This window comes from Lissotriton helveticus, chromosome 11, assembly GCF_964261635.1.
Source record: "Lissotriton helveticus chromosome 11, aLisHel1.1, whole genome shotgun sequence".
NCBI classification, from domain to species: domain Eukaryota; kingdom Metazoa; phylum Chordata; class Amphibia; order Caudata; family Salamandridae; genus Lissotriton; species Lissotriton helveticus.
Window position 1 is genome coordinate 1,049,869,851 of NC_136072.1, and position 14,786 is coordinate 1,049,884,636.

The 14,786-nt window shown below is 46.9% G+C and overlaps 1 protein-coding gene across 2 annotated transcripts in view; it reads left to right on the forward strand.

The window, feature by feature from the left end:
* The window catches only part of SETD1B (SET domain containing 1B, histone lysine methyltransferase), a 396,685-nt gene that overhangs the window by 245,378 nt on the left and 136,521 nt on the right, over positions 1–14,786 (forward strand). For both annotated transcript variants that reach the window (XM_078667538.1, XM_078667539.1), the window contains exons 10-11: positions 7,104–7,333; positions 13,245–13,341. In XM_078667538.1, the coding sequence (XP_078523664.1) occupies positions 7,104–7,333; positions 13,245–13,341 (327 nt within the window). The remainder of the gene's footprint in view (positions 1–7,103; positions 7,334–13,244; positions 13,342–14,786) is intronic.

A 14,786-nucleotide genomic window follows, 5' to 3' on the forward strand; every position in this document is an offset into this window, starting at 1 on the left:
AAATGGATCCTCAACATTATCCAATTCGGATACTGCATAGAGTTGGAGGGGAGACCAACAAGCAGAAAACCAAAAAGAAAGCCACTAGCAGGCAAGCAGCTGCAGTGTCTGCAGGAGGAGGCAAAGGAACTCCTGCGGAAGCAGGCCATAGAACGGGTACCCTAAGAAACACAGGAGTATACTCAACGTACTTCCTGGTACCAAAAGTAGACGAGACAATGAGACCCATTCTCGACTTACGGTTCATGAACAAATTCATAAGAACGCAAAAATTCAAAATGACCTCCCTGCAAGAGGTGCTCCCACAATTGCAGATCGGGGACTTCATGGTCACAATAGACCTCAAAGACGCATACCTGCACATTCCAATGAACAGAAAGCACAAGCACATGCTCAGGTTCACCATCGGAGAAAGCCACTACCAGTTCACGACACTGGCCTTCGATCTAAAATCAGCACCAAGAGTTTTCACAAAGTGCCTCGCAGCAGTCGCAGCGCACCTAAGAAGGCAAGGAATACACGTATACCCTTACCTGGACTACTGGCTGGTGAAAGCAAACTCATACCAGAAATGCAAGCTGCACGCACATACAGTGACAAGCACGCTCATAAACCTGGGGTTCTCCATCCATTGGAAGAAATCATCAATGGAGCCAGAACAAGTGAAGATCTTCCTGGGAGCACAGATCAACACCTTACAGGGCAAGGTGTTCCCCAGCGAGAAGAGGGCGAGGGCGCTGGTGAAGGAAACTCGCCTCTACCGGAAGGGACAAGCTCGGACAGTGAGGACTGCGAGCAAGATCATGGGGATGATGGCATCATGCATCCACCTGGTACCGAATGTACGACTCCACATGAGACCCATTCAAGAATGGCTACAGAAGCAATGGTCACAAGCTACAGGCAGTTGGGAGGATCTAGTGGTTGTAACGCACGCAGTGCAGAAGGAGATGACATGGTGGACCATGGAGAACATAGAAAGGGGAAAGCCTCTAACGCCCCCAACGCCAACAGTGACCATCACCACAGACGCATCCCTGAAGGGGTGGGGCGCTCACATGGAGGAGCTCAAGGTGAGGGGACTGTGGACACCAGCAGATGCGACAAAGCACATCAATTACTTAGAATTGAAGACAATCTTCCTTGCACTGAAAGCCTTTCAAACAAGACTGTACAAACACAAGGTGTTGATACAAACAGACAATACCACTGCGATGTTCTACATCAACAAGCAGGGGGGCACACAGTCAGCCCCGCTTTCAACGCTGGCGCAGGAGATATGGAGATGGGCCATCCCTCTCAAGATAGACCTGCTAGCCATACACCTGCCAGGGAAGGACAACATACAAGCAGATTGGCTCAGCAGGCAGACATCGGCATCCCACGAGTGGGAGCTCAATGCTCAGGAGACAAGGCGCCTATTCGACAGATGGGGAACTCCATCGGTGGACCTGTTTGCCACACGCCAGAATGCAAAATGCCAAAACTTCGCATCCAGGCAGCCCGAGGAAGGGTCACTAGGGAATGCCCTATGGATAGATTGGTCAAGGACATTTGCCTATGCCTTTCCCCCGATACCACTGATGCACAGAGTACTGAGCAAGTGCAGAGCGAGCAACATGACACTGATACTGGTCGCACCACAGTGGGCGAGGCAGACATGGTACTCGCAGATCATGGAGATGACACAGTGTGCACCCCACAGATTCAGCAGGAGGAAAGACCTACTCTCCATGCAGAACGGAGAGGTGCTACACCCAGAGCCAGAGAGCATGAGCCTAGTACCGTGGCTCCTGAGGACATAGAGTTCGCACATTTAAGATTGCCAGAAAGTACCCTGAGGGTCCTGCGGGAGGCAAGAAGGCCTAGCACCCGGAAGTGCTATGTTGCGAAATGGAAAAGGTTCACAATATGGTGCAGACAAGAAAGACTTCACAATAAAATGAAGAAGGACTCCACAGTGCTAAAGTACCTGACGCACTTGCTAGAGAAGAACCTTAGCTCATCCTCTTTGAGAGTTCACTTGGCAGCGATAGTCGCCTACACAAGGGGAGAAACTTGCAGGAGTTTCTTCACATCACAGGTGGTGAAGAGATTCCTAGAAGGTGCGAAAAGGATCGCACCACCCAAGCGGGTGCCGCCACCCGCATGGAACTTGAACATAGTCCTAACGGAACTCATGAAGGAGCCCTTTGAACCGCTCCACAAGGCGTCCTTAAAGATGCTAACTATGAAAACAGCTTTCCTGGTTGCAATAACGTCCTTACGCAGAGTAAGCGCGCTTCAGGCTCTGACGCTACAAGAACCCTACATACAAATACACAATGATAGGGTTGTGATGAGGACTGACCCACACTTCATGCCGAAGGTGGTATCTAAATTTCACATGAACCAGTCTATACAGATACCGAGTTTTTTCCAAAAACCAACAACTGCCGCAGAGCGAGCTCTGCACACCCTGGACGCCAGAAGGGCAGTCATGCACTACATTGAGAGGACGAAGGGACACAGGAAAACAAAACAGTTCTTTGTGTCATTCGCAAACAGTTACATGGGAAAAGCAGTAACCAAAAAGACCATTGCACGATGGATCGCACAGACAATTCAACTCTGCCACAAGCGTGCAGGACAAGAGCTAGCAGAGGGGACACGTGCCCACTCCACTAGGAAAAAGGGTGCTACAATAGCCTTCCTGGCTAACACACCCATACAAGACATATGCCTGGCGGCAACATGGGCTTCGGTGCACACGTTCACGAAGCACTACTGTGTGGACATACAGATGAACAAGGAAGCTCAAGTTGGACAGAAGGTGCTACAGCACATATTCAATACCCAACGCTCATCTTCCACCCAACCGCCACAGAGATGAGAAACCGCTACAAAATCTATGCACAGCATAGTGAATCCAGAAAGATTCACGCTGCAAAACGAATAGTTTTCTTACCTGTCGGTGTAGTTTTGCAGCTTGAAGATCTTTCTGGATTCACTAGCGAACCCACCCACCTCCGCCAGAAAGATGAGGCTGGAGAGAGAAGAGGTGGAAATAGAAAAAGTGGAAAAGACTTTGAAGGTACAAAGCGGTAAAATATCACCTGAATAGAACATTGCCATTACTTCGGAAACGAAAGAAACACGGAAAAAAAGAACCCGAAGATGGCGCCCAAGAGTGGGAGCTTCCGCAGGAAGCATGCCGACGTCACCGGAAATACACCCAAAGAGGTGTGACGCCGACGCCCACCTGGGCTACAAAAAAAAACAAAAAACAAAGAAAAGACTACGAATCCGGACCCAACCACAAGACCGCGGAATAATGCACAGCATAGTGAATCCAGAAAGATCTTCAAGCTGCAAAACTACACCGACAGGTAAGAAAACTATTCGTTAGGCCCAATGTTAGTCAATGAGAGGCAGGGGGCCTTCGGTTGGTGGCGGCTGGCTAGCAGGCCACGCGACTGTGGGAGCTGGGCTCCTGGTCACTTGCTTAGGGCAAGGGGGGAAGTAGATTAGGACAAAGAGGTCACAGCCAGTGGCACTCGGGCAGCTGGGTGCAGGGTGCTTTTGAGCTGTCGGGCGCTCAATGTTATCCAATGAGGATCTTGACAAAGGAACACAGGCTGCTGGCTCGGGGAGGGTGACTCTCCGGGGGCGACCAGCACTTCGAGAGGTAAGTTGGGACGTTGGAGCACAGGTAGGAACCCCAAAGGAAGGCACAGGGGGCTGTAGGGCGCCGGGTGCAGGGGTGTCTTTGGGTGTCGGAAAAGCTTACACTCTGCTGGTCGCGGTTGGGCTGGCCCCTGGTTCTGGGACTGCAGGCGTCGGCTGGTTTGTCGAGGAGGGTCTTTGGGCACTGGACTTCGGGTCCCAGTTGCCAGGGGGACGTCCTCGTGGTCTTGGTTCGGGTTGGCTCGGCTGGTGCAGAGTGGGCTGGTCCGGAGCTTCCAGGTGGGCACCAAGTGGGTTGTTGCAGCAGAGCCTCTGCTGATGGGAGTCCCAATCTTCGAGAGGGTCAAGGCAGTCAGGTCCTCTGGGTGTCCCAAGGTTGCTGTCCGCGGAGGTCGCCGGGATTAGGCAGGAGCAGGTTCCAGGATCAACAGGCCGATAGGGCTGGGGCCAAGTCAGTTGTTGTTGTCCTGTTGTTAGCAGCTGCGCGGCGGCTCTTCTTCTTCTTCTTCTTGATCTTCTTCTTGTTGGTATCAGGATCTAAGGAAGGAAGGTTCAGGGAGCCCCTAAATACTGAATTTAGGGGTGTTACAGGTAGGGCAAGGGCAGGGACCAATGGTGCCCTCTACTGGGGTGAGTACACCCCCTAGCCTGCTCCTCTCCTGTGGGAGGGGGGCAGGAGCCTAGCTGGGATTGTGCAGGACTCCCCATCTACAAGATGGCCGGGGTCGTGCTTCACCTCGCCTCCTCCACCTGAGGGGTGGAGTTGGCACACTCCCCTTCCTGACGTAGTTTTCCCGCCAGTCTTCCCGCCAGAGTGGGGGTAGGCCTGGTGGGGGCTGGTTGCTGGGTACAGCAAATGGTCTGGAGAAACTGTCAGAGGCGGTATGCCTTTAAAGCTTCCCCCTGGCCATCCTGGGGGAGGAGACATAGCACCTCACCCAGGATGTGCTTTGTTGCACACCCAGGAGAGCGTGTGGCTCCCCACCCAGGGGTCCAGCAACATGTCTGCTGGGTGGCTGCCTCTGCAGCTACTCAGCCCAGACGTGGATTGTCGGTTCGGGTTTTTGGAGGGCATCTCTAAGATGCCCTCTCATGCATTTTACATTAAATCCCACACTGGCATCAGTGCAGGTTTAATGTGCTGAGAAGTTTGGTACCAAACTTGTCAGTCTTCAGTGAAGCCATTATGGTGTTGTGGAGTTCGTAAATGGCAACCTCCCAGCACCATATACTCTTAAATGGCAACACTGCACTTACAGAGCCCAGAAATCGCCCTGGGTACTGTAGGGGCCCAGGGCTCATACACCGGGGCCCTCACCTCTGGCATAGGGCACCCAGCTAGAGGGGTGACTGAAGTATGCCAGGGCAGTGGGTTCTGTGGGCATGGCACACAGGGATGTGTGCCATGTCGACTCTTGCTTTAGTTCTGTACTTAGGCACTCAGCCTGCAAAGGCAGTGTGTGGGTGCCAGGGTACAGGGTCTCTGAGGGTGGCACAATAAGTGCTGCAGCCCTCAGAGGCCTTCTCTGGTCACCATACCCTGGGTACCTAGGGTACCATTTACTAGGGACTGACAGGTGGCCAGATATGCCAATTGAGTGTTTTGTTTCAGCATAGCTTTTCTTTGTAGGGAAGGAACACAGGCCCTGGGTACCTGGTTGGCAGGGACCCAGGGCACACTCAGTCAAAGTACATCATCAGTTCAGAAAAAAGTGGGGGCATACCAAGGCAAGAAAGATGGCACTTTCTCACACTAGTCTAGCAGAGCTGTCCGCAGCCCACCGCCAGGATGGTATGGCTTGGGAATCTATTCAAAGATAAGGAATATGCAGCTAGAAGTCTCTATCAGATGAACAAGTTACTTACCTTCGGTAACGCACTATCTGGTAGAGACCATGTATAGCTTCTGATTTCTTCCAGACCCACCCATGCCTCCCTGCTCTGCAGACTAATTTAATAGGGCTACGGTTGCTCCCTTTTCAGGGCCCTAGTTGTGACACACGCAAGTCAGTTCACTTCATGTCTCTGTGCTTCTGGTGTGGAAAAAGTGAAAAGGAACTAACATCCGCGTGCCTGGGTGGCACCTATATAGGTGACTGCGACAACACAACCAATGCCGGCAACGTCACACTAGCCAAATGGAGCCACCCAACGTAGAACAGGGGTACAGCTCTCAAACGTTTTTGGCTCGTGTCTGACACCTGGGAAATTCAAAGGTAAGGAATCTGCAGCTAGATATAGTCTCTACCAGATAATGCTTTATCGAAGGCAAGGAACTTGTTCATTAGTTATTAAAGCGCAACAGTATTATGGATGTTATGGTGAGAGTCTTTTTGGAGGAATGTTCGGAAAGGATGGTTTGCCTTTGCATTCTGAGAAGGAATGAGAACATTTGGATAGATATCTTATGCTTGGCATTAATGTTGGACCATAATCCATCCAAATGTCTACTTAATGCTCTACATATGAAAGTGGCTTAGGATGGTGTCTTGGGACATTGAGAAGTTGCAGTGTTTTTCCTTCCCAAAAGTTTGAATTCCTCATGTGTCAGAGTTTGTTAGTAGTGTTGTCTTATCTGAGTTTACTTTGATGTGATGTTGAGTCTTTCAGTGATTAATTTCAAGATGTAACATACTAATACGAATCGTGTTTGTACTAGGAGATTTTTTTTTTTTTTTTTAGCATGGATGTCTTCAGGGTTTGAACAAGAGAATGGGCAGAGCAGAGCTTTGTGGTACACTAGAGGACAGTGGATGTAGTTAAGAGTACAAAGGAGACCAGCATTTTTAAATCTGTGGGGCAGGATGTCTGTTATCTTGAAGCGTAAACTTTGCGACAACTCCCCACACTACAGCAGTGCAGTGATTAACATAAGCAGAGTGACATGTCCGCCAACAGTTTTGTCGGAAGGTCTTCACAGCATTGCACTCAGTATTTCACCCTGCAGGATTTCTTCTTCATCAGTGCATTTGTCGGTGATGCATTAATATGTTGATGAATCAGCTCTGCTGGCAATATAATGACACCAGTAAGCAGCGTACATCTCAGGAAGTGAATAATCCCCTAAAGGCTTTACATGTTTATTAAGAAGGCTCTGCAGCTAGAACATTTGCCAAAAGAGACATGTTTGCATCCATGTTGGAGGGGAATGTGCATGTGAGGCATGTCTTCTCCGCTATATTTATTTCAGTGCCACATAAACTTTCAATTTTTTGTATGTCTTAACTCTGCAGTGAAGATTTCAATGATGTGTACAAATTCAGTGCAGATGAACAGATGATGTTTATCTCATGTGTTTTATTCCAGAGGCCTTATTATAGTCTCCTACCTTTCCAGCTGCATGTTAACAGGATATTCAACTGTATGATGTAACACAAACTGTGTACAATCATTTTGATGTAATATAATTGTTACCATTAGTGACTGTTTTTTTCCAGAATCTGAAAGAGAGAGGGATATTTCTGATCCATCTGCTGACATATCGAAGAATGATTCAGAGCCTGTGGGGATTCGGAGACGGGCAGTTCAGTTGGATAGTGAGGGGGAGGAAGAGGAGGAGACATCAGGTAAAGAGGAGGAAGAGGTGGACGAGGTGGAACATGATTCTTCGTTTGAAAAGGATGATCATGAGAAGGAAGAAGGCACTTCAAAGTCATTCTACAGCAAGGTGAAGTGTGTGCAAAACTGTTCAGTATTGATTTGTTCCTTTTATTGTGAAAGTATTTGCTGTTTAGAATTTCTCTTTTATTTAAGTACCAGTTTGTGAAAGTCACCAGAACACTAAAGTTCAATGTTCGAGGCATGTGTGCTGTATTTACACATGCTTTGCATACCCCTGCCATCTAGTCTTGGGTCCGGATGTTTGCAAGTTGTTTTTCTTCCAAAAATCTTTCCTAGTCACGAAGTAAAGTGACTCCTCCTTTCGGTGATAGTGCGCATGGGCATCGACTCCATTGGTAGATTGTTTTCCCGCAAGAGGGTAAGTAAGTGAGGGGCCTTCGGGCCTAGCCTCCTCGGTCCATCCTTCTGCCGATGGAACGGACCCCGTTTCAATTCTGTCCTCAGTGCCACACCAAATACCCTTGCTCTGATCTACACCAAGTCTGCAACTTGTGCCTCTCACCGGAGCACAAGGAAGAAGATTGAGAGGCCTGTCGGTCATTCTGATCAAAAAAAGACTCAACAGCAAGAAATGCAGCGCCAAGGCACTCAACATACTCTGGATATCTTCGGAGAAGAATCCAAACACGAAGTCACAGCTGTGGAAGAAGAGGAGGCATTGTCCGTCGCAGAATGCAATTCCAACCTAGAAATCGAATTGAAGTCCAAACACATTCCAGCAGGGCAGGTTATCATGAGTACTAAAACCCCTGTGCCCCATAACCTATCTTCCACCTAAACATAAGGCTTCGGCACCACCTGTACCTTCGGGCCTTGGTCGGAACTGAGATGACGTTTCTAACCCCTCGCTCTTGGGTCCGGCACCGAAACAAGTAGTCAAGCCTTCCGACTCGGGTAGAGCCAACACAGATCATCTTCGGACCACAAACATTCCGCTCCGAAAGGAAAATCTAGTTTGAAGCAGAAGTCCTCTGTTTTGAAACAAAAGTCCACTTCTGAGCCAAAACTTTCCGCTTTCAAAGACAAGAAGGACAAGTCCGGTTCGGCCCCGAAATCTTCGGCGCCTACATCCAAAGAAGATATTTCAGATCCCCCCGGAACCAATTTTAGATCTTATGAAAGACAAATTGGATCCAAAGCAGAAAAAGCTGTACATCAATCCAGACACTGGGCATATATTAGCCAAAACTCCTTCCAAAAGGAAAGTCAGATCAGAGGACACTGAATACAAGATCCCCCTTAAGAAGAAAGACATTGCTACAAATCCTATCCATCCTACTTTATCATCCCTTCCACCTTCCTCACCTTTACCAATACTGCCAGGCTCGGATCCACTACACATAACACCACAGGAATCTCCTTACACACAGCCTGATTTAAGAGATGGGGATGATAATAAAGACGAAGACCATATTCCTTTACCTATAGATCTGTCAGATGATTATAATATTGATCCACCTATGGGAAATGATCCAGACCTATACCCTGCCAAACCTTCACCTCCAGATGATAGTTTCCTATCTAAAGCTAATTTCCAGAGCAGCAGCATATCATGGGGTTACACTGCATAAAGAGACCTTAGAGGACCATTTCATATTTGAGACACTAGGGTCTTCACACAGAGTTAGCCAGTGTCTCTCTATGTTAAAAGGCATGATGAGACATGCAGATGAAATTTTTAAGGCTCCTGTTCATCCACGTGTTTTAACACCTAGGGTTTCTAACAAATATAAACAATCACCCTCTGATCTGGTTTTCATTAAAGAACAGAACCCTCTAGATTCACTGATAGTTTCCAACGCTCGTAAAAGAACGAACTCCCAGACACCTGGAGATGCGCCTCCACCAGATAATGAATCAAAGCTTATTGATGCATCTGGTAAAAGAGTTGCTGATCAAGCTGCTAATCACTGGTGCATTGCCAACATGCAGGGCCTACTAGCTAAGTATGTTGTATACTTGTAAAGCGCACAGCTGCCCCAGCAAAGGGGCGTCCCGGCGCTGTATACCGCTGGGGAACCCATCCTGGCTTTCCCTGTGAGATGGTCCCTCCTGGGCATCTCCAAGGTGAAGACAAGCATCCCCGGCGCTGATGGGGCCGTAAGTGGAGATTAAGCAAGCTATTGCCCAGAGTTGCTGAGTGGGATCCATGGTTAGAGTAGGCACCGAGGCGAGAATTATCGAGTCTGCTGACCTTGGCCCAAGACCCTGCCGCGTCGGGAATCGAACCCTGGTCCCGGGCCAACCTCTGCATCCTGGTCTGCCGCCTCTAACCAGTGAGCCACACCACTCCACTATGACAGTGCACACTGGGATGAGATGGAAGGTCTGCTTCAGTACCTCCCAGAAGAGCACAAGAGCTAGTTCAAGAAGGGAAGCTCATTTCTAACTCTTCTATTAGATATGCTCTTGATGCTGCTGACACTGCAGCAAGAGAAGTTAACATCCGCATTCTCTTACGTCAGTATGCCTGGCTTACTATTTCAGGTTTTAAACCAGAAGTACAACTATATTTTAAAGACTCTTCTAACAAACAACATGTTTTCAAACCTCAGGTTGATGAGGCTTTAGAAAAAATGAAAAAAGACACCGACGTGGAGAAATCCATGGGAGCACTTCAATCTCTTTAAAGCAGAGGTTCCTTTTGTCACTCATTCTATAGAGCAGGGTCTAAAACTACATCCTCAGACCCTAACACTTCCTCGTACAAGTCCAACACGCAACCCTCTTCCGGTAGAGGTTTCTTTAGAGGAGGGTACAGAGGAACAATTTTAAAGGTAGAGACCTCCCCGGGCACCTGTAGCTGTTGCAGTTTTTTCATCATTTACATTACTTACGCATGGACATCTCAGTACTACATTTATTTATTCCATTCTCACCCTCTTGCGGGAAAACAATATAACAATGGAGTCGATGCCAACGCGCACTTTCACCGAAAGGAGGAGTCCTCTTACCTTGTGACTAGGAAAGACTTCTTTGAACAAAAACAACTTGCAAACATCTGGACCCAACACTAGATGGCAACGGTATGAAAAACATGTGAATCTACAGCTCTACATGCCAAGAACATCTGCTTACTGGGTAAGTAGCATAATCCTTTTCTTACATACGCTTTATGTTCGTTTGTGTTAATCTCGAAAACGTACACAACATACTGTAGTGTCTGAACCAATGGCAAAGGAAAAGGGCTGAGGTAAATGATGTAGCTAAGGTCACAACTATCATCTTCCCTACATCTTGTGTAGGGTAGTCTGCTGCGTTTCTTAGCATTCTGTTTGTCAACATTAGCAATTCATTGTCAAATACAAAGTTGCTCCATCCAGGTGTAAATTCTATAACTTGTTCACTGAGCAGGATGGGAGAAGTGAAGTGAATCTAAAGAAGCAGAAAGATCATACGCTGCAGGAAAAGGATCGGATGAGAGCACGAAGGACGCTAGTGTGTGTGTGTGTGTATGTAATTAACAGTGGAGCATTTTTTTATTTTAACTTTGAGAGGTAACTAACTACACAAAATATGTCCCTGCTAATAATCAAGAAGTGCTCTACAGCATATTTCATGGCTAATAGCAAACTAGACTTTTATCCCATGGTGAAATTTAGTTGGTGATGCTTGTGTTCTCCAGAACAGTACCCGACAAATAGATTGCCCTAAACGACAATCTCACCCTGGCGGATTCCGCAAAATTGCTCGGTATCACCCTTGACCCCAAACTTGATATGACCAAACACATTAGGAACACCTCCAAGAGCTTCTTGCTTAACCTGAAGCTTCTTAACACAATTAAATCCTTCATCCGACCTAACGACCTCAAACAAGCCACACAATCCCTGGTGCTGTCAAGACTAGACTACGGGAATGCTTCCCTCACAGGTACAGAAAAATCCCACCTAGCCCCCCTCAGATCTACGCTCAACACAGCAGCCAGAATGGTCACTGGAGTGAAGAAGTTTGATCACATCTCGCCCGCACTCAGAGAGCTAAAATGGCTTCCAATTGAAATGCGTGCCAATTTCAGAAAGGCCTGCCTCGGGCACAAAGCCCTTCATACAGGGAAACCAGCCTCCCTGGCCGCCAAACTCAAGAAGGCCGGTCAGACAATAAGCCTTGGAAGCTCCAACATTCTACTCCTCATCCCGCTGAAAATCCGCAAACAAAAAAACGCTTCACGATCCTTCTCTGGAAATGCTCCCAAAATCTGGAACTCCATCCCAGTTCATATCAGGACTACGCCCTCCTTTTTACAATTCAAAAGACAACTCAAATACCACTTTCTTAACCGGTCTCTCCCGAATGGATAGTCGCTGCCGAAAACCCTAAGCCTGCACTTTGCAGGACATAACCACTTCCCCACCAAGACTTATGCCTCTTCCCCTGCTTGCATGTGCTCATTATTGTGACTCTGTGTCTTCCTTTCCTGTAATGTTATTCAACACACAGGTCTTCCAATTACGCCTTGAATCAATGTGTTTACGATCGCCTTAATATGTTGCTTTAACACATGTTGTGAGGCGCTCCGATACCTGCGGGTCTGGCTAGCGCTATACAAAACTCTACAATAAATAAATACTACCTAGCATTCTAATTTAATAAAACCTTTAAAAAAGAGTTTTGTTTAGAAACCCTGACCTGATTAGCATCCACCATGTTTAGATATTACCGTTGCCCTATATTCTCAAATGCGATCCAATACATCAAACTTTGTTTTTAGGCTTTATTTGAGCTTTTGGTGGAGCGGGGAAGTGAATTTTGTGTGCAGTACAACTGAAAATTGTGTACTTGCGTTATAGCTCCATAAGGCAACAGTTCTTTTTGTTATGCATGATCCTGCTAATCTTTAAAATATTGTTTTTGCGAGTGGGTTGGGTGCTTGATGGCTGGCTTTTGGAAGATCATTCAGAGATGCCTTGCTGAACCTATGAGGATCAAATATTAAAAGACTTTCTCTCTATTTCACCAAGAAAGGGCTCTTTTTGTGTATGGTTAGATGTTTGGACCTTCAAGAAGTGTGATGCATATAAGTGCATGGTATTTTATTAGTACAATTTTAAGAGCTTTAAGCATACAGCGTTCAGATGACCCAAAGGCTGTATCCATATAAAAAGAGAATTGTACATTCAATATACAAGAGGACATTGTACAAAGCACCCTGTGCTAAAAAACACAAGCATTGACAAAACCAGTAGTACATGATTAGTTGGCTGCCAGCCTTTTGGCCTTGTGAATGCATGTTTTGTAATGGTTTTTGCAAAAGTTGATTGCAGTGGATGCTGCCGGGCCTGTGTCAATGGAAAAAAAACATTGGCTACAAACAAAAATATTTTTTGATTTGAAAAAACACTCCTTGCCAGAGTAAACCCTGGAACTGAAGAGGAGTACTTTGTGTGTGGGTGTGCATCGTGGAATGGGCAAAATACAGTCACTACCAGTGAACTTTGCCACTGGCTGAAATAGGCTGACCCATTGAACCATGCTGTATGATATATATATTGTGGAAAAACAAAATGGCAAACACAGTAACATACAAATGGATGAAGTTGGCGGATTGAAAGCTCCTAGAAGTATCATATACATATAGTTTTAATCAAATCAAACTATATTAGCTACCACCAGGCACCATTAATGTAGATACATTGTGGGTTGTGGACTTGCTGTCATTTTACTGCACATTTTACTGCAATTTTTAGGCAAGGAATTCATGCTTTTATTTGCTGTGTATCTGTCCCTATTCTGTTTCATGGATTTTTTCAAATGGCATTGCACAGTGTGCTATTGCTCAGCCACTCATTTCCACAGTGCCTGCTCGGACCAGAAAATTGAAAGGGCAAGTCATTATACAATACAATACTTCCAATCTCCTGACAGTCGTGTTGTTCTTTTCTACCCTCTAAGCTGGTGCTACAAAAACCAAGTGCAAGTTAATGCGTTATTTAATCAACTTATGTTTTTAACTAAAGGAGGAAGGGGATGCTGATGATGAAGATGAAGATGATGATGATGAGGTTGATGACCTAGATGTGGAAACCAGCGAGAGAGAGGAGCAAGATTCAGAAGGTATTGCTTCAAGAAACACAAAGTATGCATGTGTATTTCACAGATTGAACACCCATTAGTTTTAGTAATCTAATATCTTTTCGGCAATGCCACCATTTACACCCCATGTATGACAACGAATAGGTCCTGCTTTAGAATGCTATTCGAAGAATCTGTGCTAGGACTTGTTTATGCTTCTTTTATCTGAACAGTGACTATGGTGTTTCTTGTTGGGAGCATCATGATACCTCATTCTCTAGCAAAGGGTGGAAGAGGTGCAAAACGGTTTGGCCTGCTCTTTGTGATCACTGCAGAGTGTTACGTGGATAGCTAAATAATGGGACTGTGCCTGCAACCATTCATCAGCAACTGTTTTTACTAGGTGAGATCATACACATATTTGAAAAGATTGATTTTTGATCATTCATGTTTAATAATTAGTTTTTTGTATGTTGAGAACATGTAGGAAGCTGGCTCTGTATATACCATACCAAAATGAGGTATAGTTTGCACAAAGCCCAGTGGAACCCCAAAGGTAGGCAGAGGTAAAAGTAGATGGCCCCTTACTGTGAGAAAGTGCCCTCTTTCTGCATGGTAGCCCCCACTTTTTGCTGAACTGCTGATGTGCTTTGACTGAGTGTGCCCTGGGCTCCTGCCAATCAGGTGCCCAGGGCCTATGTTATTTCCCTAAGCCTGCAGTAAAAACAAAACCCAATTGGCATCTCTGGCCACAGGTCAGCCCCTGGTAAATGGTACCACAGGTACCCAGTGCACTGTGACCAGGGAAGACCTCTAAGGGCTGCAACACTTATTGTGCCACCCTTAGATGCCCTGTACCATTACACTCACACACTGCCATTGCAGGCTGCGTGTCTTGGTGCAGAACAAAGTGAAGAGTCGACATGGCACACATCCCTGTGTGCCATGCCTATAACCCACTGCCATAGATCAGTCACCCCTCTAGCTGGGTGCCCTATACCAGTGGTGAGGGTACAGGTGCATGAGCCCTGTACCCCTACAGTGCCTAAGCCCATTCTTCGACATTGTAAGTGCAGTGCTGCCATTAAGAGTATATGGTGCTGGGAGTTGGTCATTACGAACTCCACAGCACTATAATGGCTGCACTGAAAACTGAGAAGTTTGGTATCAAGCTTCTCAGCACATTAAACCCACACTGATACCAGTGTGGGATTTAAAAAATGCACCCAGAGGGCATCTTAGAGATGCCCCCTGAAAAATGAACTATCACTAGTGTCCAGGCTGAGTGGCTGCTTTCAGCTGCCACCACCAGACATGTTTCTGGACCCCGGGTCAAGAGCCTGCTGCTTTCGGGGGCCTGAAACAATGCACATCCTGGGACGAGGTGCCAAGCCTCCTCCCCCAGGATGGGCAGGGTCCAAAAAGGGGTGGCTTCAAAGGCTTGCCACCTTTTGTGAGTTTCCCCAGGCCACTTGCTGCTTTCAGCA